At 43.0% G+C, this 24,139-nt stretch overlaps 1 protein-coding gene across 1 annotated transcript; it reads right to left on the bottom strand.

The window, feature by feature from the left end:
* Nucleotides 1-20,811: 20,811 nt before the first annotated feature.
* On the bottom strand, nt 20,812-21,783 carry LOC123095554 (LOB domain-containing protein 14). Its single transcript, XM_044517051.1, has 2 exons — nt 21,480-21,783; nt 20,812-21,343 (listed from the first exon to the last, which is right to left on the bottom strand). Exons 1-2 carry the CDS (start codon nt 21,756-21,758, stop codon nt 20,969-20,971), a joined length of 654 nt encoding a protein of 217 aa, XP_044372986.1. The 5' UTR covers nt 21,759-21,783; the 3' UTR covers nt 20,812-20,968.
* Between the last annotated feature and the right edge of the window lie 2,356 nt (nt 21,784-24,139).

The following is a 24,139-nucleotide window of genomic DNA, read 5'->3' as shown; positions in this document are numbered from 1 at the left end:
ATGTCTAAATTTGTGTCTCTTGGAGCAGGTTACGTTCATTGAGAATTTACTCATTGTTAAAGATACACTTATTATTGGTTGTAATTGTTTTGCTTTCTCTTGCATGAGTTTTATGTTACCATTCATTCGAACTCCTCTGCTTCTCCTCTAGTACTGTCGTTGCATCTTGATCATGCCATCGTTGCACCGTTCACTTTTATCCTTGGCAAATACAGAGTAAACCTATGATCAACCTATATATTACACATTATTATTGCCATCAACTTGAACTGTAGCTAGAGTTACATCAACACAATCATTCGCCCTCTGTTCCGTAGTAATAACCCTCGATCTTGCAAGTAGTGGCCATCCTTAGGATCTAGAGGGGGGAGCAGAATCAACTGATGTTACTATACCAACATGGTCTTGAGTTTCTCTCCAGTAATTAATTAATATTATACTAAATATAATCTAAAATGCAAATCTCTGTAGAAGTTTCCAGTCAAACGTTTTTAATTTGACGACATAGTAAAAAGGAAAAACTAGTAGCATCTAAAACACCAAATTAATGGTACTAAACTCATCACGAAATATGCTTTTACAATTATTTTTATGTGATCTACATGTTTGGAGACTACAATACACTACCCTGGAAAACTTGCATTTTAGAGAGAACAAACATAAATCTCAGAGTAGCTAGGGCTTTCAAAGAACAAACCAAAATCCAGGTTCCATGCTAGACACCTAACACGATCGATGATATAGAGTTTAATAATAAGAATTGGCGGGCACGGCAATAAAGAAAAGAAATATGAATTAGCTAGTATATATCTACTAATGGCATGGGGGTTTGGGCTCTAGTGATGTTACATGAACATGCAAGTCTCAATTAGCTTTGATCCCCGGTTAATTTAAAGTACTGAGAAGTAGTGACGAGATTCCATTTGGCTCTATTAGTGGTGGTCCTAAGCACAAGTTGCCAAGTAACACTACTAGCAACTACTAATCAAAGATCGATGATCCTGGCCATCATCGTCATGCATGGTTTGTTTATGTAATCAATCTTGCTGCTTGGTTAATTTAGAGTAAGCTTTGCTCCTTAACTCGACACGTGTACCCGATCATGCTAAAAGCAGCACAACTTGCTAGAGGAACAGCTTACCCATCCTCTCTTTTTTCTTCTGTTGCGGGTTACCCATTCTCCTTTTAACACGTTCTAGAACAGGTAGACGACATATGTATGGGTAGATGGAAGGAGAAAAATATGTTTTGGTCTCTCAATTATTGCCAAAGTTTAAATTAATTTCATTGCGGGAAATCTCTGGTCTCTCTTTTTGATTTGAAAAGGCAAAGGCCATATATTAAGTAGCACAGACCGTGACAACAACACCCTTACAGAAATTCTAAAATACATTCATGTTTTTGGGGTGCCCAAGTATTCCTCCTCCTGCATCCATTTGCAGCGCGCCCTGAGCAAAGCTCGTTGCCATTTCGGGGCCTCGGTCTCAATAAGGCAAACTTTCGCAAACTCATTTTTTTAGGGTAACTTTCATAAACTCATGAGCTTGTAGAAGCGGCGGTTGGGAAATTGCCGATGCAAACCAGAAGATGCATGTCAGCAAGCCTACAGAAGAAAATGCCAAAGAAGGCATTTAGAACGCCCTAGGGCCGGTCATACGAAGTCAGGAACACACACACACACACACACACACACACACACACACATATCGAAAAGGCCAAGGTTGGCCAACCTTCGTCGGTTTAAACTGGAGACGGAGGACCAAGACACATGACCACATTGTCTGCTACACAGGATTGCCCCATTGACACAAATTTGTAAATGAAGAAAACAAACCTTGAGAATATGAAGAACCACCACGGACACAATGGAAAGACATGAAGATCTTATTCCACATCGACGTTGACGCCATCTTCTTGCCACCACCGATCGAAGACATAACCTAACTTTACTCCTAACTCTACCACCAAGGGACTGAAGCTTTGGGGTCCTTGCCCACTTCCGTCGCCAGAGGTACAGACGAAGGGAGAGGGGGCCGTGGTCTCGCAAGGGTGGAGGATAGATCGCCCGCCGCCCTTGATCACCCAGGTCACAGGAGTAGGGGAGGGAAAGAAAACCTCTGGTCTCTCGATAGTGCCAAAACCATATAGATTATTTTAAAAAATAAGGGGACCCAAAAAATATGATTGCGAATTCAGATTCATGCCTAGGAGGATTTGAATCTAGATAGTGCAACTACACACCCTCCCCCCCCCCCCCAATTGAGCCAGGCTCTCTCTCTACAATAAAAAAAGACCTAGACTCCCACTTCTTAAAAGCATCAAGATTTAGCTAGTCTTCTTCCTTGCATAAGCGATCATGAAAAAACTAAGGTAAATAAAACTAACATATGAAAAACAAAAAGCTAAAGTTTTTCTATATTTTTTAAAATAAACTAGCTAAATAACAGGGGGAAAACATAATATTTTTTTTTGGAAAAACTATAATAAAATACGGGAGAACCACAAAGGTAGAAGTTTACAAAAGGCAAAGAAACCGAGAAAAGAAAATGAGGAAATTTGAGGGGAAATAGCACACTAGTAGAAAACAGGGCTTTGGTTCGGCCAGAAAAGAGCATTAATCCCGGTTGCATTACGAACCGGGACGATTGTGAGCATTAGTCCCGGTTCGAGCGGCTAGGGCACCGTACATGCATTAGTCCCGGTTCAAATGGGACCTTTAGTCCCGGTTGGTGCCACGAACCGGGACTAAAGGGTGTGATGCCCATTAGTACCGGTTCGTGGCACCAACCGGGACTAAAGGTAACCTTTAGTCCCGGTTCGAGCCACCAACCAGTACTAATGGGTTTTGAGGCATTAGTACCGGTTCGTGGCACGAACCGGTACTAAAGGTCCCATTTTCAAACTCTACCCCCCCCCCCCCCCGGATCGCCTTTTCAGTTTTGTAAAAGCTAAAAAAAATGATAAAAACTTCAAAAATTAAAATCCTTCCAGATGTAGTTATGTTACTACATGTACTAGTTAGGAAAATTTAAAAACTTAAATTTGGACATGTTTTGCAAAAAGTGTAGGGAAAATGTAAAACAGCTATAACTTTTGCATACGATGTCAGAAAAAAACCGTATAATATATCAAAATGTTCAGCACAAAAATCCGCATCCGATTTTGATGGCCTACGGCCTGTTTGCAAATTTTTAGAATCCTCAAATTCTAAAAGGAAAAAAAGTTAAGCTCAAATTTCAAAAAAAAATTAAATTTTGGTTAAATCAGGTCAAACTTTGGTCAAACTACTTATTCAAGAAGTATTAGTGTTACTAAATAATTATTCAATAATATTAGTGTTACTAAATAATTATTATAGTTTTTTAGAATTTTGGTCAAATCTGGTCAAACTATGGTCAAACTACTTATTCAAGAAATATTAGTGTTACTACATAATTATTCAAGAATATTAGTGTTACTAAATAATTATTTCATTTTTTGAATTTTGGCCAAATCTGGTCAAACTATGGTCAAACTACTTATTGAAGAAATATTAGTGTTACTAAATAATTATTGTTTTTTAGAATAATAGTTTCAAACTCAAACAGTGAAACATGTGACTTCATGCTCAAGCTAAACTCCTGAGGGTTAATAGGATTGACATCTTTCTATTGTCAGGTAAACAACAAGTGCAGACTTGGAAACAAGGCAGAATAGAACCCGAAAGTTAAGCGTGCTCAGGCTGGAGTAGTCAGAGGATGGGTGACGGCCGGGAAGTTAGATGATTTGGAATGATGATGGGTGATTAGAGATTAGAGGTTAAATTGAGCAGTGATGAGGGGTGATTAGAGATTAAATTGGAAAATAATTCAAAAATTTGAAAATCAAAATTTTTTTTAAAAAAAATTCAATTTTTTCCCGTAAAAATACCTTTTACCAACCGGGACTAAAGGTGGAGCTCCAGACAGCGGCCACGTGGGCCTTTAGTCCCGGTTCGTGTAAAATGGCTAATAATTAGGCGAAATTGTCCATGGTTTCACGGTACATCGGTCGTCGCCGAGGTCACGGGAGCAGGGAATGGAAATAAAACTTATGGTCTCTCGATAGTGCCAAAACCATATAGATAATTTTTTATTTTTATAAGAGAATTCATGAAAATACGATTGTGATTCAGATTCATGCCTAGGGCTTGAACCTAGATGGTAGAATTATACACTCTCTTCCCCCACTAAGTGAGCTAGGTTCTCTTCCCGCAAAAAACAAAATGTATATAGACTCTCACTTCTTAAAACCAACAAGATTTAGTATTTGTTCCTACATAAAAATCATGATAAAACTGGGGTAAATAGAAAACTACATATATGGAAAACAAAATGGTGAAGTTTTTGTATTATTTTTAAAATAAACTGGCTAAAAGAAAACATGGGAAAAAGGAATAAAAATACGGGAAAACCACGAAAGTAGTACTTTACGAGACATAAAGAAACCTAGAAAAGAAAATGAGAAAAAAACAAGGGGGTGGGAGAACTATTAATTAGGTGAAATTACGAGTATTCATGGTTAATTTTCTTGAATATGTTTTATCGTGTTCAAAGTTTTTTCTTGAATTTTGTGGCTGAGTTCCAAAATTTTCTAGAGTATTACAACTGTTATGAATTTTATATTCCTGCAATCTTGCTGCGTTTGAAACTGTGCAGTGTAACCATAAGAAAACAACTTTACGTGGAGTTATAGGCCAAATGTAGACTGTTCTGACAGTCAGGGGACCAACGTTTTTTGGTATTAGAGTTGAGGGGCTGAACTAGTTGAGAAAGTATGAATGTTGATTAGCATATTGAATGTAATAGGGTCTTATATTATGAGACGGAGGAAGTAGTTAGTAAATATTGACTCCTCTGGAGTTAAAGTAAAACGGTGGGAACATCACTTTTTCTTTGTACTCCCTCCGTTCCTAAATATAACTCTTTTTTAGATATTTCAATATGGACTACATACGGACGTAGGAGGGAGTAGAAGGAAAATGTTCAGAGTTATAGTAAGCCTTTTTCTATTTCACTTCTCATGGCAGGGGGGTCGGTTGAATCCCGCCTCCGGCGATCGATCGCCGGCGTCCGGGCCTTAGATGTCGGTGACCGGTTGATTGGGCACGAAATGCCTTCCTGGTCTGCCAGCACTATGAGTTGGACGGAATGCCCCCTCCTAATCCACAAAAACATGGCCGCCATCTTGCTAAGTAGGGTTTGCATACCACACCTCCTAATTAAAGTAAATCTATTATAACAGGAGACTTGCCTTGTGCCTTTTGACCAGTGGCATGACCCTAACTAGTTACTTCCTCCGTATTGGTTTGCTACAGAGGTAGCATTTGGTTGATTTACACTGACTGAATCAGATATTAAACTTCGTATTGGTTTGGAATGTGTGAAATGAACTTCCATTTCAGATAGTATTAAACTTGCACAGAACTTGTTTCTCGCTTGCACTAAATCAAATGCCTGGCTTGCAGAGCGAATGTGTGCGCGACGCAACCATATACCAGGTCATGTAGCCTGGCCTGTGCCTCATAGGAGATAATGGTGACCGCAGCCTCACGGCCCTGAAAAGATTGATCGATCCATCATGCATTGTCAGGCAAAAAATACATTATGCCTTTGATCACCTACTGTATATCATACGATACGGTTCGCATAAGGTAACAGGCACCGCAAAATCGCGGATTGGTTGGCACCGGCTCTGTCTGGCATCATCTTCATTCTTCTTGATCTTTGCTTCCGAGCATCTGTCACCTCTTCTACTTAACTGTCATCTTGGAGCATCGGTCAGACGGTAGGAACTCCTTCACTTTCTGAGCTTTCAGACAATGTGGCCTCTTCAGAAAGAACACATACTCTGCTCCTGACATCACTTTTGTGGGTGCTCCAAGATGCTGCTGCCTCTGGCTTAACATCATCTGCACCCATTTCTGAAGATTCTCCTTCCTTCATCACGCCGTCTTAATCAGAGCCATCAAAGAAATATCATGGTTTTATTTCATCATGGCCTAACTTAAAGGACAGACCCAGTGCTAGAATTAATTAGCACGGCCAAACTATTAATGCAAAGTGTAGCAGTAAATGGAGGAGGCCAGTTTTCTGCACAAGCCAGCACCATGTAACAAGTGAAATGTCATGAATCATTTTTTTTTCGAGAAAACGCAAAGGACCTTTGCATTTCATTTCATGGAAAAGGTAGAACAACCTCCTAGGAGGTGAGCAGTACAAATGTGATGAATCGTAAACAGCTCATGTAACAAGTGGATGCAATAGGACAGCTGGTTTGACCACTCAAGCAATAGGAAATAAGGATCATTTGTACAGGGGCAAAAGGTAAGAAAACCTTTACTCCCTCTGTTCCAAAATAAGTGTCATGGTTTTAGTTAGTTCAAATTTAATTTGAACTAAAACCACTGCACTTAATTGGAATGGAGGGAGTAGAATAGTAATTTCATTGGTCTAGATGGTCAGCATAAACCTTCTTCTTTCTTCTTCTTCTTTCTTTTTTTTTTTCATCATCATCATCATCTTCTTCTTCTTCTTCTTCTTCTTCTTCTTCTTCTTCTTCTTCTTCTTCTTAAAACTAAACTAAAACTAAAATAATCCTAAACTAAACTAAACTAAACTAAACATAAAACTAAAGTAAAGTAAACATAAACCTAAAAGTAAAAGTAAAAAAACAGAAAAAGGGTGAGGAGCTCACCGCAGGGGAGGGGGCAGCCGGTGGTGGTGGAGGGCGGCCCGGTGGAGTAGGTCCGCTGCAGGGGAGGGGCGGCGCTCGGGCAGCCGCCGCAGGGGAGGGGGGCGGGGCGGCCTGGGCAGGGCGGCGGGACGTCCGTGGGGTGGCCGGGCGGCGGGACAGCGGGGGCGCGGTGGCCGCGGCGGTTAATTGGGGTCGGGTGCAGGGGGTCGGGGAGGGGAGGGAGAGAGAGAGAAGAGAGAGAGAGAGGAGGGGGCGGGACGGCCATTACATAGTCAATTCTTTGCCGTCTGCCAGACGACAAAGATTCTTTGTCGTCAGCTAGCGGACGGCAATGAGGTGGGCTGGTGGGCCGTTAGGGTTTAGGCCTCCACTGGACCCCACCACCTCTTTGATTCTTTGCCGTCCGCTAGCAGACGGCAAAGAATTTGCTGATGGCAACTAGGCTCTTTGCCTTTAGCCAAGTCTTTGTTGTCCGTTTTTTATAAGCAGACAGCAAAGGCCTTCTTTGCCGTCCGCTAGCAGACGGGAAAGAGCTGACTGATGGCAAATTCTTTGTTTCCAGTAGTGAGTTAGTATTCTTGCCGGTGCCCCTTTGGAGGAGGTGTCACCAGAACGAATAGATGTGGTGTCGCTCCATCCCCTTTGGGGCGTGGTCTTCCGACACTTCATCGGGGAGGTTTCATCTGTTTGTGCTCGTGGATCTCCAGATCAGGTGAGTTCTTCGTTCCTCCGGGAGGTCGGCATGGCGATGACGGTGGCCGCTCTTTGTGGGGATTATGTCCTTCAGCTCCTTCGTTGATGCACCAGTGTTGTCAAGGAGGTGGTTGCCTAGTGGCATGTGGGATGGCAGCAGTGGTGACCCCGGCAACGGTGGCATCGACAGTTCATTGTTCTTCGTGGGATGAGGCGCCAATCTCGACAATGACTTCTTCTTCAGGGCGGCCCTTCTGGCCAAGCAGAGTGACTTCCCATCTGCGTGGATGGTCGGCTCGAAATACAAAGCAGACGAGGGGCGGTGGCGGTGCGCCACCAGCAAGTTCTGGATGTCGAGGTCATGAGGCTACCAAGGGACCTGGCTGTAATTTCCTATTCTATTTGGGTTGCCTTGTAATGCTAAGGTTTCTATTATAAATATATATCTACCTTCAAAACAAAGGACCTAAAAAAGCTCTTGGCTTTAGGCCAACTCCAACGCGTCCCAGGGCATGTATAATGGTTGATAAAATAGTCTTAGCTTAAGCCGTGTATGTAATTTAGAGATCATAATAAAAGCACGTCTACGATGCTTATCTCTTAGCCTTATCTTCAGTGACTAGCTATTCCTAAAAATGTGGTGAGACATATTATGCTAAGAGATCATCTCTTGAATAAGAGTAGACAAGAAAATTTATGATTTCCCTCTCCTCCATCTCAACATTTATTCTATGTGGCACTTTAAACATAGCACCATCGTACGTAGCCTCACACAAACGAGCATGGAATTGGTCTGCTTTTTGTCTGTTTGGGCCGGATGTGGGGGTGCCATCCGCCCTTATTTGTGTAAATCTTGCGAGTGGGTCCAACCGGCTGATCCATTGGGTCCGCCTTACCGGATTTTCCCCAACAATCATATTTGCATCATCAAACACATCTATTTAGATTGCGCAAATGAAGCTAGAATTCATGCGACATTGGCCAGCATACAAAATAAACACCTCTCAGCCATAGTTCATGCCGGCATAATGCCAACATACAAAAATCACCTCTCGATCATAGTCCATGCATCTCGGCCGTAGTCCATGTATATCGGCCATAGTTCATGCATCTAGCTCGAGCGTATCCTTTTGTTTCTCCTCGAGCCAAAACCTTTTCTTGGGGACACCTTGCTCGTGATGGCCGCAGCCGCGGCGGCGAGAAGGGTCGGTGATACGTCTCCGTCGTATCTATAATTTTTGATTGTTCCATGCCAATATTATACAACTTTCATATACTTTTGGCAACTTTTTATATTATTTTTGGGACTAACATATTGATCCAATGCCCAGTGTCAGTTCCTGTTTGTTGCATGTTTTATGTTTCGCAGAAACCCAATATCAAACGTAGTCCAAACGGGATAAAAATGGACGGAGAATTATTTTGGAATATTTATGATTTTTGGGAAGTAAAATCAACGCGAGACGGTGCCCGAGGGGGCCACGAGGCAGGGGGCGCGCCCTGGACCCTCGTGGGCACCCCGTAAGGCGGTTGACGTTCTTCTTCGGCCGCAAGAAAGCTAATTTTTGGAAAAAAGATCTGGGCGAAGGTTTTCAATCCAATCGGAGTTACGGATCTCCATGTATACACGAAACGGTGAAAGGGCAGCAGATGAGAACGCAGAAACAGAGAGAGACAGAGAGATAGATCCAATCTCGGAGGGGCTCTCGCCCCTCCCATGCCATGGAGACCATGGACCAGAGGGGAAACCCTTCTCCCATCTAGGGAGAAGGTCAAGGAAGAAGAAGAAGGAGGGGGGCTCTCTCCCACTCGCTTCCGGTGGCGCCGGAACGCCGCCGGGGGCCATCATCATCACCGCGATCTTCACCAGCACCTCCGCCATCTTCACCAACATCTCCATCACCTTCCCCCCTCTATCTACAGCAGTTCACTCTCCCGCAACCTGCTGTACCCTCTACTTGAACATGGTGATTTATGCTTCATATTATTTTCCAATGATGTGTTGCCATCCTATGATGTCTGAGTAGATTTTTGAAGGAAATATGCCCTAGAGGCAATAATAAAGTATTATATATTTCCTTATATCATGATAAATGTTTATTATTCATGCTAGAATTGTATTAACCGGAAACATAATACATGTGTGAATACATAGACAAACAGAGTGTCACTAGTATGCCTCTACTTGACTAGCTCGTTAATCAAAGATGGTTATGTTTCCTAGCCATAGACATGAGTTGTCATTTGATTAACGGGATCACCTCATTAGGAGAATGACGTGATTGACTTGACCCATTTCGTTAGCTTAGCACCCGATCGTTTAGTATGTTGCTATTGCTTTCTTCATGACTTATACATGTTCCTATGACTATGAGATTATGCAACTCCCGTTTACCAGAGGAACACTTTGTGTGCTACCAAACGTCACAACGTAACTGGGTGATTATAAAGGTGCTCTACAGGTGTCTCCAAAGGTACTTGTTGGGTTGGCGTATTTCGAGATTAGGATTTGTCACTCCGATTGTCGGAGAGGTATCTCTGGGCCCACTCGGTAATGCACATCACTATAAGCTTTGCAAGCATTGTGACTAATGAGTTAGTTGCGGGATGATGTATTACGGAACGAGTAAAGAGACTTGCCGGTAACGAGATTGAACTAGGTATCGAGATACCGACGATCGAATCTCGGGCAAGTAACATACCGATGACAAAGGGAACAACGTATGTTGTTATGCGGTCTGGCCGATAAAGATCTTCGTAGAATATGTGGGAGCCAATCTGGGCATCCAGGTCCCTCTATTGGTTATTGACCGGAGAGGTGTCTCGGTCATGTCTACATAGTTCTCGAACCCAAAGGGTCCGCACGCTTAAAGTTACGATGACAATTTTATTATGAGTTTATGTATGTTAATGTACCGAAGGAGTTCGGAGTCCCGGATGAGATTGGGGACATGACGAGGAGTCTCAAAATGGTCGAGACGTAAAGATCGATATATTGGACGACTATATTCGGACTTCGGAAAGGTTCCGAGTGATTCGGGTATTTTTCGGAGTACCGGAGAGTTACGGGAATACGTATTGGGTCTTATTGAGCCATACGGGAAAGAAGGAAAAGGGCCTCAAGGGTGGCCGCACCCCTCCCCTTGGTCTGGTCCGAATTGGACTAGGGAAGGGGGGCGCCCCCTTCCTTCCTTCTCCTTTTCCCTTCCTCTTTTCCTATTCCATATGGGAGGTGGAATCCTACTAGGACTAGGGAGTCCTAGTAGGACTCCACACTTGGTGCGCCCCCTCCTAGGGCCGGCCTCCTCCTCCCTTGCTCCTTTATATACGGGGGCAGGGGGCACCTCTCTACACACTTGATATATGATATTTTAGCCGTGTGTGGTGCCCCCCTCCACCAGATTACACCTTGATAATACCGTCGCGGAGCTTAGGCGAAGCCCTGCGTCAGTGGAACATCATCATCGTCACCACACCGTCGTGCTGACGAAACTCTCCCTCGACACTCGGCTGGATCGGAGTTCGAGGGACGTCATCGAGCTGAACGTGTGTAGAACTTCGGAGGTGCCGTGCGTTCGGTACTTGATCGGTCGGATCGTGGAGACGTACGACTACATCAACCGCGTTGTGATAACGCTTCCGCTGTCGGTCTACGAGGGTACGTGGACAACACTTTCCCCTCTCGTTGCTATGCATCACCATGATCTTGCGTGTGTGTAGATTTTTTTTTGAAATTACTACGTTCCCCAACAGTGGCATCCGAGCCTGGTTTTATGCGTTGATGCTATGCACGAGTAGAACACAAGTGAGTTGTGGGCGATATAAGTCATACTGCTTACCAGCATGTCATACTTTGGTTCAGCGGTATTGTGAGATGAAGCGGCCCGGACCGACATTACGCGTACGCTTACGCGAGACTGGTTTCACCGTTGCGAGCACTCGTTGCTTAAAGGTGACCGGCGGGTGTCTGTCTCTCTCACTTTAGTTGAACCGAGTGTGGCTACGCCCGGTCCTTGCGAAGGTTAAAACAGCACCAACTTGACAAACTATCGTTGTAGTTTTGATGCGTAGGTAAGAACGGTTCTTGCTAAGCCCGTAGCAGCCACGTAAAACTTGCAACAACAAAGTAGAGGACGTCTAACTTGTTTTTGCAGGGCATGTTGTGATGTGATATGGTCAAGACATGATGTGATATAATGTGTTGTATGAGATGATCATGTTTTGTAACCGAGTTATCGGCAACTGGCAGGAGCCATATGGTTGTCGCTTTATTGTATGAGATGCAATCGCCATGTAATAGTTTTACTTTATCACTAAGCGGTAGCGATAGTCGTAAAAGCAATAAGTTGGCAAGACGACAACCATACTATGATGGAGATCAAGGTGTCGAGCCGGTGACGATGGTGATCATGATGGTGCTTCGGAGATGGAGATCACGAGCACGGTGCTTCAGAGATGGAGATCACAAGCACAAGATGATGATGGCCATATCATATCACTTATATTGATTGCATGTGATGTTAATCCTTTATGCATCTTATCTTGCTTTGATTGACGGTAGCATTATAAGATGATCTCTCACTAAAATTTCAAGATAAAAGTGTTCTCCCTGAGTATGCACCGTTGTAAAAGTTCTTCGTGCTGAGACACCACGTGTTAATCGGGGGTGATAGGCTCTACGTTCAAATACAACGGGTGCAAAACAGTTGCACACGCGGAATACTCAGGTTAAACTTGACGAGCCTAGCATATACAGATATGGCCTGGGAACATAGAGACCGAAAGGTCGAGCGTGAATCATATAGTAGATATGATCAACATAGTGATGTTCACCATTGAAACTACTCCATCTCACGTGTTAATCGGACATGGTTTAGTTGCTTTGGATCACGTAATCACTTAGATGATTAGAGAGATGTCTATCTAAGTGGGAGTTCTTAAGTAATATGATTAATTGAACTTAAATTTATCATGAACTTAGTCCTGATAGTATTTTGCAAATTATGTTGTAGATCAATAGCTCGCGTTGTTGCTTCCCTGTGTTTATTTTTGATATGTTCCTAGAGAAATTATGTTGAAAGATGTTAGTAGCAAAGATGCGGATTGGAACCGTGATCTGAGGATTATATTCATTGCTGCACAGAAAAAATTATGTCCTTGATGCACCGCTAGGTGACAGACCTATTGCAGGAGCAGATGCAGACGTTATGAACGTTTGGCTAGCTCAATATGATGACTACTTGATAGTTTAGTGCACCATGCTTAACGGCTTAGAATCGGGACTTCAAAGACGTTTTGAACGTCATGGACCATATAAGATGTTCCAGGAGTTGAAGTTAATATTTCAAGCAAATACCCGAGTTGAGAGATATGAAGTCTCCAACAAGTTCTATAGCTAAAAGATGGAGGAGAATCGCTCAACTAGTGAGCATGTGCTCAGATTGTCTGGGTACTACAATCGCTTGAATCAAGTGGGAGTTAATCTTCCAGATAAAATAAGTGATTGACAGAATTCTCTAGTCACCATCACCAAGTTAGTAGAACTTCGTGATGAACTATAGTATGCAAGGGATGACGAAAGTAATTCCCGAGCTCTTCGTGATGCTGAAATCGACGAAGGTAGAAATCAAGAAAAACATCAAGTGTTGATGGTTGACGAGACCACTAGTTTCAAGAAAAGGGCAAAGGGAAGAAGGGGAACTTCAAAAAGAACGGCAAGCAAGTTGCTACTCAAGTGAAGAAGCCCAAGTCTGTACCTAAGCCTGAGACTGAGTGCTTCTACTGCAAAGGGACTGGTCACTGGAGGCGAAACTGCCCCAAGTATTTGGTGGATAAGAAGGATGGCAAAGTGAACAAAGGTATATTGATATACATGTTATTGATGTGTACTTACTAGTGTTTATAGCAACCCCTCAGTATTTGATACTGGTTCAGTTGCTAAAGAGTAGTAACTCAAAAACGGGAGTTGCAGAATAAACAGAGACTAGTAAAAGGCGAGGTGACGATGTGTGTTGGAAGTAGTTCCAAGATTGATATGATCATCATCGCACACTCCCTATACTTTCGGGATTAGTGTTGAAACTAAATAAGTGTTATTTGGTGTTTGCGTTGAGCATGAATATGATTTGATCATGTTTATTGCAATACGGTTATTCATTTAAGTTAGAGAACAATTGTTGTTCTGTTTACATGAATAAAAAACCTTCTATGGTCATACACACCAACGAAAATGGTTTGTTGGATCTCGATCGTAGTGATACACATAATCATAATAATGAAGCCAAAAGATGCAAAGTTAATAATGATAGTGCAACTTATTTGTGGCACTGCCGTTTAGGTCATATTGGTGTAAAGCGCATGAAGAAACTCCATACTGATGGAATTTTGGAATCACTTGATTATGAATCACTTGATGCTTGCGAACCGTGCCTCATGGGCAAGATGACTAAAACGCTGTTCTCCGAAACTATGGAGAGAGCAACAGATTTGTTGGAAATTATACATACAGATGTATGTGGTCCGATGAATATTGAGGCTCGTAGCAGGTATCATTATTTTCTGACCTTCACAGATGATTTGAGCAGATATGGGTATATCTACTTAATGAAACAGAAGTCTGAAACATTTGAAAAGTTCATATAATTTCAGAGTGAAGCGAAAATCATCGTAACAAGAAAATAAAGTTTCTACGATTTGATCGTGGAGAAGAGTATTTTGGTTACGAGTTTGGCCTTCAGTTAAAACAATGTGAAATAGTTTTCACTACTCACGCCACCTGGAACACCACAGTGTAATGGTGTGTCCGAACATCGTAACCGTACTTTATTAGATATGGTGCAATATATGATGTCTCTTACCGATCTACCACTATCGTTTTGGGGTTATGCATCAGAGACAGCTACATTCACGTTAAATAGGGCACCATCAAAATCCGTTGAGACGGCGCCTTATGAACTGTGGTTTGGCAAGAAACCAAAGTTGCCGTTTCTTAAAGTTTGGGGTTGCGATGCTTATGTGAAAAAGTTTCATCCTGATAAGCTCAAACCCAAATCGGAGAAATGTGTCTTCATCGGATACCCAAAGGAGACAGTTGGGTACACCTTCTATCACAGATCCGTAGGCAAGACATTCGTTGCTTAGTATGGATCCTTTCTAGAGAAGGAGTTTCTCTCGAAAGAAGTGAGTGGGAGGAAAGTAGAACTTGATAAGGTAACTGTACCTGCTCCCTTATTGGAAAGTAGTTCATCACAAGAAACGGTTCCTGTGACGTCTATACCAATGAGTGAGGAAGTTAATGATGATGATCATGAAACTTCAGATCAAGTTGTTACTAAACCTTGTAGGTCAACCAGAGTAAGATTCGCACCAGAGTGGTATGGTAATCCTGTCTGGAGGTTATGTTACTAGACCATGACAAACCTACAAACTATGAAGAAGCGATGGTGAGCCCAGATTCCGCAAAATGGCTTGAAACCATGAAATCTGAGATGAGATCCATGTATGAGAACAAAGTATGGACTTTGGTTGACTTGCCCGATGATCGGCAAGCAATTGAGAATAGATGGATCGTCAAGAGGAAGACGGACGCTGATAGTAGTATCACTATCTACAAAGCTAGAATTGTCGCAAAAAGGTTTTCGACAAGTTCAAGATGTTGACTATGATGAGAGTTTCTCACTCGTATCTATGCTTAAGTCTGTCTGAATCATGTTAGCAATTGCCGCATTTTATGAAATATGGCAAATGGATAAACAAAACTGCATTCCTTAATGGATTTATTAAAGAAGAGTTGTATATGATGCAACCAGGAGGTTTTGTTAATCCTAAAGGTGCTAACAAAATATGCAAGCTCCAGCGATCCATCTATGGACTGGTGCAAGCATCTCGGAGTTGGAATATACACTTTGATAAGTTGATCAAAGGATATAGTTTTATACAGACTTGCAATGAAGCCTGTATTTACAAGAAAGTGAGTGGGAGCACTACAACATTTCTGATAAGTATATGTGAATGACATATTGTTGATCGGAAATAATGTAGAATTATTCTGCAAAGCATAAAGGAGTGTTTGAAAGGAGTTTTTCAAAGAAAGACCTCGGTGAAGCTGCTTACATATTGAGCATCAAGATCTATAGAGATAGATCAAAACGCTTGATAAGTTTTTTCAATGAGTACATACCTTAACAAGATTTTGAAGTAGTTCAAAATAGAACAGTCAAAGAAAGAGTTCTTGCCTGTGTTACAAGGTGTGAAATTGAGTAAGACTCAAAGCCCGACCACGGCAGAAGATAGAAAGAGAATGAAAGTCATTCCCTATGCCTTGGACATAGGTTCTATAAAGTATGCCATGCTGTGTACCAGATCTATTGTATACCCTACACTAATTTTGGCAAGGGAGTACAATAGTGATCTAGGAGTAGATCACTGGACAGCGGTCAAAATTATCCTTAGTGGAATAAGGACATGTTTCTCGATTATGGAAGTGACAAAAGGTTCGTCGTAAAGGGTTACGTCGATGCAAGTTTTGACACTAATCTAAATGACTCTAAGTCTCGGTCTAGATACATATTGAAAGTGGGAGCAATTAGCTAGAGTAGCTTCGCGCAGAGCATTGCAGACATAGAGATTTGCAATACTTACGGATCTGAATGTGACAGACCCGTTGACTAAAATTATCTCACAATCAAAACATGATCACACCTTAGTACTCTTTGGGTGTTAATCACATAACGATGTGAACTAGATTATTGACTCTAGTAAACCCTTTGAGTGTTGGTCACATAGAGATGTGAACTATGGGTGTTAATCACATGGTGATGTGAATTATTGATGTTAAATCACATGGCGATGTGAACTATATTATTGACTCTAGTGCAAGTGGGAGACTGAAGGAAATATGCCCTAGAGGCAATAACAAAGTATTATATATTTCCTTATATCATGATAAATGTTTATTATTCATGCTAGAATTGTATTAACCGGAAACATAATACATGTGTGAATACATAGACAAACAGAGTGTCACTAGTATGCCTCTACTTGACTAGCTCGTTAATCAAAGATGGTTATGTTTCCTAGCCATAGACATGAGTTGTCATTTGATTAACGGGATCACCTCATTAGGAGAATGACGTGATTGACTTGACCCATTTCGTTAGCTTAGCACCCGATCGTTTAGTATGTTGCTATTGCTTTCTTCATGACTTATACATGTTCCTATGACTATGAGATTATGCAACTCCCGTTTACCAGAGGAACACTTTGTGTGCTACCAAACGTCACAACGTAACTGGGTGATTATAAAGGTGCTCTACAGGTGTCTCCAAAGGTACTTGTTGGGTTGGCGTATTTCGAGATTAGGATTTGTCACTCCGATTGTCGGAGAGGTATCTCTGGCCCCACTTGGTAATGCACATCACTATAAGCTTTGCAAGCATTGTGACTAATGAGTTAGTTGCGGGATAATGTATTACGAGTAAAGAGACTTGCCGGTAACGAGATTGAACTAGGTATCGAGATACCGACGATCGAATCTCGGGCAAGTAACATACCGATGACAAAGGGAACAACGTATGTTGTTATGCGGTCTGACCGATAAAGATCTTCGTAGAATATGTGGGAGCCAATATGGGCATCCAGGTCCCGCTATTGGTTATTGACCGGAGAGGTGTCTCGGTCATGTCTACATAGTTCTCGAACCCAAAGGGTCCGCACGCTTAAAGTTACGATGACAGTTTTATTATGAGTTTATGTATGTTAATGTACCGAAGGAGTTCGGAGTCCCGGATGAGATTGGGGACATGACGAGGAGTCTCGAAATGGTCGAGACGTAAAGATCGATATATTGGACGACTATATTCGGACTTCGGAAAGGTTCCGAGTGATTCGGGTATTTTTCGGAGTACCGGAGAGTTACGGGAATGCGTATTGGGCCTTATTGGGCCATACGGGAAAGAAGGAAAAGGGCCTCAAGGGTGGCCACACCCCTCCCCTTGGTCTGGTCCGAATTGGACTAGGGAAGGGGGGCGCCCCCTTCCTTCCTTCTCTTTTTCCCTTCCTCTTTTCCTATTCCATATGGGAGGTGGAATCCTACTAGGACTAGGGAGTCCTAGTAGGACTCCACACTTGGTGCGCCCCCTCCTAGGGCCGGCCTCCTCCTCCCTTGCTCCTTTATATACGGGGGCAGGGGGCACCTCTCTACACACTTGATATACGATATTTTAGCCGTGTGCGGCGCCCCCCTCCACCAGATTACACCTCGATAATACCGTCGCGGAGCTTAGGCGAAGCCCTGCGTCGGTGGAACATCATCATCGTCACCACACCGTCGTGCTGACGAAACTCTCCCTCGACACTCGGCTGGATCAGAGTTCGAGGGACGTCATCGAGCTGAACGTGTGTAGAACTTCGGAGGTGCCGTGCGTTCGGTACTTGATCGATCAGATCGTGGAGACGTACGACTACATCAACCGCGTTGTGATAACACTTCCGCTGTCGGTCTACGAGGGTACGTGGACAACACTCTCCCCTCTCGTTGCTATGCATCACCATGATCTTGCGTGTGCGTAGGGATTTTTTTGAAATTACTACGTTCCCCAACAATTTTCGTTGTCCTATCGGTTGTTGATGAATTGCTATGATTGATTTAATTTGCTTGTGGTTATGTTTCTGTCCTTTGGTGCCCATCATATGAGCGCGCGCGTGGATCACACCATAGGGTTAGTTGTATGTTGATAGGACTATGTATTGGAGGGCAAGAGTGACAGAAGCTTCAACCTAGCATAGAAATTGATGCATACGGGATTGAAGGGGGACCAATATATCTTAATGCTATGGTTGGGTTTTACCTTAATGAACGTTAGTAGTTGCGGACGCTTGCTAATAGTTCCAATGTTAAGTGCATAGAATTCCAAGTCAGGGATGACATGCTAGCAGTGGCCTCTCCCACATAATACTTGCTATCGGTCTAGTAACGTAGTGAATTGCTTAGGGACAATTTCGCAACTCCTACCACCACTTTTCCACACTCGCTATATTTACTTTATTGCTTCTTTATCTAAACATCTCCTAACTTTTATTTACGTGCTCTTTATTATCTTGCAAACCTATCCAACACCACCTACAAAGTACTTATAGTTTCATACTTGTTCTAGGTAAAGCGAACGTTAAGCGTGCGTAGAGTTGTATCAGTGGTCGATAGAACTTGAGGGAATATTTATTCTACCTTTAGCTCCTCGTTGGGTTCGACACTCTTACTTGTCGAAAGAGGCTACAATTGATCCCCTATACTTGTGGGTTATCAGTCGGTTCACCACGGAACACTAGCAGGAGGAGGGCCTGTTGCGCAGGCGCGGAGACGAGGGCATCACTCTCCGCGGCGGCGGCGAGAAGGGTCGGTTCACCGCAGAACACTAGCAGGAGGAGGGCCTATTGCGCAGCCGCGGAGACGAGGGCATCACTCTCCGCGGCGGCGGGCTTGGCCTTGGTGGCTGCGGCTAGGGCGGTGGGGGCAGCGGCAGTCTTGGCCTTGGTGGCTGCGGCTGGGGCGACGGGGGCAGCGACGGTCTTGGCCTTGGTGGCTGTGGCTAGGGCGGCGGGGGCAGCGGCGGTCTTGGCCTTGGTGGCTACGGCTAGGGCGGCGGGGGCAACGGCGATCTTAGCCTTGGTGGCTGCAGCTAGGACGACAGGGGTAGTGGCGGTCTTGGCCTTGGTGGCTGCGGCTAGGGCGGCAGGGGCAGCGACGGTCTTGGCCTTGGTGGCTGTGGCTAGGGCGGCGGGGGCAGCGGCGGTCTTGGCCTTGGTGGCTACGGCTAGGGCGGCGGGGGCAACGGCGATCTTAGCCTTGGTGGCTGCAGCTAGGACGACAGGGGTAGTGGCGGTCTTGGCCTTGGTGGCTGCGGCTAGGGCGGCAGGGGCAGCGCCAACGACTTCTTTTTTCGCCTCCCCTTTCTCCTCCGGCCAGCCCTCTTCACCGTCTCGACCGCCATCTCCTCCTTGGTGCGCACCTTCTTTGGATTCTTCGAGGCCATGACACGGGCGTCCACAACGGGGATGGTGGCGACGGGCACGATGGCGGCAGAGTTGGGCGCGATGGCAAGAAGGGCCGGCTCATCGCAGAACCCTAGCATGAGGAGGGTTTGTTGCGCGGTTGTGGCGGTGAGGGCATCACTCTCCGCAGCGGCGATTTTTTCAGATATATGTTTTGATGTCTAGTTTTTCATACAAATTGTACTTTTTTATACGTATAAAAAATTATTATGCATGTTTAAGACATTTTAAGTACATGATTAAGATCGATGCAAAAAAGAAATACATATTAATTTACTCAAATACATGATTTACAAAAAAAATTGAATACGTGTTAAAAAAATTCAAGTGCACATTGATTTTTTTAATAATAGAAAAAAATTAAAACTTTGCATTCATTTTGTTACATTGTATGATTTTTCTTTAAAAAGTTTACGAACATATTTTTGAAACTCATGAACATTCTTAAATGCAACATACATTTTTTTGAATGGCATGAAACATTGTGTTTGAATTACATGACCATTTCCACATGTCATAAATATTTTAGAAAAAAATCACGTATCTTATTTCAAACATAGAATTTTTTAATGTTAGAAAAAAATTAGTGTCATCGACATTTTTTAAAGTTGTGCAAACATTTATTTAACACTACATGAACACTTTTTTGAACACAAAATGAAGTATTTTGAAATATAAGACGTTGGAGATGTTTAATTGAAACTGCCCCAACGTCTTATATATTTAGGAATGGAGGTAGTAAAACAGAGAAAAGAAAAGAAAAACCAAAAGCTCTCTAAAAGGTGAGACAGACATAGCCGCTCCCCGTAGATAGGCCCATACTACTACCACGGGTGTTGTGCCGGCCGGCCAGCCAGCCACGTTGAATCCCGCCTCCGGTGATCGCCGGCGTCGGAGCCTGAGATGGAGGCGAAATGCCTCGCCTGCCAGCACTATGAAAATGCAACCCGGCCACCGTGCAGGTTAGGTCAGGTTCGCCTACCTCACTCCCAAGTATCATCCATCATGAACTCCATCTGTTGGACGGAATGCCTCATAATGCCTCATAACCATCATAAGCTCCACCATCACATCACTGTTATGTTTTGCTTTGCTGTTTCATGTCCTTGCAGTCAGTGTCGTACGTTTTCCAGCCAGTTGATGTTGCTTCTTTCTTTTTCGATCCCTATCGTTTGGACTTTGGACACCCAGCCACACGACAAACTACAATGTTAATTGTGGTTCCCTAAGCACGGAACTTGTTTCTCGCTTGCACGAAACCAAATGCCTGGCTTGCCAAGTCACTACAGCTAAGAAAGCACGATGAAGCATTTCAGCATACTTCAGTTAGTAAAAACCATGTCTTGTACACCCTGCTTGATTCAGCATTTTAGTACAGGCTGCTCATGGAACATTTTACAATGGTTATCCATGGCTTAGAATTTGAACTACCAAAAGAGGACTGCTGGTAGTTTTGCAGTTACCAAGCACATGCATGCTGTGACACCTAGTTGAAATATGCAAAGGCAACCGACTAGTGGCCCTCAGTGTCATAATACCCACTCTCTTGCAGATATTCTTGCATATCAATGGGAAACATGGTGCTACTGTGGATACTGTCATCATTAAATGACGCCGGATAGCCGGTTGTGTATACATGTGAACTGTTGTAATCCTGAGAAGAATATTGCATGGAAGTGCAGGCCATGCCGTCATTTCCGAAGTAGCTCTCGCTCTCAATCTTTACTGAATGTCCTGGTTGTGGCATCCTAGCTTCCCCTTTCTGATAAGCCATAACCTTGGCCTTGATACTGTCTTCTTCAGGGCTTGATGCGGAACAAGTATTTGTGTGCCCTTGTACTGGTTCCTGAGCTTTGAGCGACTCCAACTGCGCTTGCAGATTTACAACCTATGAGAACACTGCATGCCATCAGTTTTGCTAATATATTATCACTGTCCATGCAATTAGCAGTTCACCAAATGAAAATTCAGAACGCAATAGAATTGTTGTTCAAGTCGGTGTGACTAATGCAGAACTCACTAACCTGCTGCTGCAGAGCAAATATGTGGGCGACGCAGCCATATACCGGATCATGTTGCCTGGCCTGTGCCTCGTAGGAGATGGTGACCGCAGCCTCGCGGCGGTCGGTCGCCGGGAGGCTCATGAGGAGCTTTGAGGCATTGCTTGCACCAAAGACCTTATGAATGGCGGCAAAATGGGCAGCCCCTTGCTCATGGCAGAAGTGCGGGGCGAAGACACACCCATTGACGCACCTCCTCCGAAGGAACTTGCATGCGCCGCATGGAGAGGAAAACCCTGTCATTGTTCCTGCTACCTGATCGATGCTGGTAGTGTACTCTTGCTCCTTTCAGCTTGTGCAGTGAATCATCAATCCTTCCAGTTTATAGAGGCTACTCTAGCACTAGCGGTGGGGTACGTGCTGGGCTTAGCTTGGGTTTGTTGAATAATTATAATCTGACATGTCTCCTTAATGGCCTGCGCAGATTCCATTATCCAAAAGCTTGGTTCCCAATTATATACCAATTTGACATTCCTTTCAGAAGGACTAAAGCGACAAAGGAGGTAACAATGGCCCACCCCATTTGTGTTTGCTTGACATACCTTATTTTAGGATTGGTTGTTGGATGAGTTTATGAGCTGTCCAACTTTTCCTTTTTTTTTCTTAACATGTCTGAAAAACATATATAGTACTGCCCTTACGGGTGACAAAATGCCGTAACTTGAGCAAATCAATGAGCTAAAAGGCAGTGAGCAAAAGGTTGAGCTTGGGGAAAGCTGGTAGAATGAACCAAAGAAAATAACTGCTGTTCAACATATACGTATATCAACCGTGCGCCTTTCTTTCTTGGTTATTATTGATTTATTGGCAAACCTCTCATGCCTCTTTTGATGTATTTTCCCTGCATCTGTGCTATTGATCCTGACGAAGAACTCATATTTGTTACTGTTTGCAACAGGGAAAAAAAATCTATCATATATGTAGATCAAACTAGTTGTTCAAAAGTGACCATGTAGAGTACTATTTAGTTGCTTACCTTTTGCAAGTTGCATAATTTTTTTTTGTTATTCTCAAATAGTTATTATAACTTAAAAAAAATAGTATTTTAACCACAGTTGGTCAGCCAAGTGCATCTTTGCTTCTAAAAGGAATTAGTAGTTAATAGACAAGTTAAAATGCATGATCTCTTGTGCACTTGGTCATCTTTCAGGAAAACAAACAGTTTGTATTATTGATATGGTTCTCTTACAACTTATGCTGTTACGCATACCTGTTTGCCGCGTAACCACCATACTGCACTTTGTTCGACACATAGAAGACATAATATGCAGCTGTGTTCAGTTGATTTCAAAAATTAATAATAAAACAGTAGAATTAGCATATAACAACAAAAGGTGTTGCTTTCCAGAGTATATATAGAAAGGAAAAGCTGAAAGGGAGTAGTCACTAGTTGCTAGTCCCACTCTGGCATCCTACAAATTAAAGTAGAACTAATGATGATGCGATGTTCCTAATGACATTTATTTTCCACTTTTGATTCTATGGTTTGACTGATCTGATTGTTGTCAGATAATAATATTATGTCAAAGAAGTAGCAGTATTGGTTTTCTCACATTTTCTATGTACATACACAGGTCCCCTGAGTTTTTTCCTGAAGAAGAATGAGATGATCGATTGTTTGTAAATATGGTCTCGCAGTCGCAGAGGCCTCCATCGTACGCCGTCTGCAAGGAAGAAAAACTGAGTGAAGTGGATAGTAGGTTAGGTTGGTACAGAAAAGTGGAGGCAACCTTACATAGCTCAGCAGCGTGTGATCATTGTAAAGTAAGCGTTTTCTGATTTTTGGTGCCTTTGTTAATAGGTGCCATCCATGCTAATTATGGTATAATATATGATAGCACTTGCACTAAATGAATGAGGCGAAATGAAGTCCCAGCTGCTAATTAATCATCTTCTGTAGATAAAAGATATGTTTCATTGATTACTGATGCAGCTCTTAGTTGGTGCAAGTGCCATGCAGTCTGTGCAAATCGCTTGCAGCCAGGTACATACATCCTTGATCTTGAATCCTTGTGTGTGTGCAAATCTATCTCCTGTTTGTACAAGTGATCTAAACACTCTTATATTAGTTTACAGAGGGAGTACGTTGTATTATTTGGTACTGCACATTGCAACTATTTTCAGAGATGAAGGAGAAAAGGGCACTTGCACTTTGTTCCACTGTGCAAAATGATTGTTGGCCACTTGTTCCAAAACCGCTGTGTCGCTTTCATGGGAAACAAAATTAGTTTTGTATTTATTTTATTTTATAAGAAATAATTTTTTAGTTACATTTTACTCCCTCCATTCCTTTATGTAAGGCGTATTATTTGCGGCACGTTGATCAAGGCACATAATTATACACATGTTAGGACATAATTATACTCCTTTATGTTAGGAGTATCATTTAATTAATTTCTTTTTTAGAAAAAAAAGGAAACTGATGGGCTCTCAGTGGAATGGGCTGGGATACTTGACACAGAACAGGGCTGTTTGGTAAGGTTCGTTTTTTTTTCTGAGAAATGTTAAGGTTCGGCTGAGATGGGCCGTTATTGGGAACTGTAACCACCAGATAGGCCCAGGCCCATTAGAGCCCGTAGAGTGTGTGCTCTGAAAACCCTAAACCCTCCCCTTTTTATCTCCCC

The sequence above is a fragment of the Triticum aestivum genome, chromosome 4D, assembly GCF_018294505.1.
Source record: "Triticum aestivum cultivar Chinese Spring chromosome 4D, IWGSC CS RefSeq v2.1, whole genome shotgun sequence".
NCBI classification, from domain to species: Eukaryota; Viridiplantae; Streptophyta; class Magnoliopsida; order Poales; family Poaceae; genus Triticum; species Triticum aestivum.
Note: the sequence above shows the minus strand (reverse complement) of the source record. Positions and strands in the feature narration are given on the sequence as shown.

Excerpts from the sequence above, each read along its gene's own strand:
- LOC123095554 (XM_044517051.1), bottom strand. The coding sequence starts at position 21,758 with ATGACAGGGTTTTCCTCTCCATGCGGCGCATGCAAGTTCCTTCGGAGG. Across the intron at positions 21,344-21,479 it reads TATTTGCTCTGCAGCAGCAG|GTTGTAAATCTGCAAGCGCA; the intron begins GTTAGTGAGTTC and ends GTGTTCTCATAG.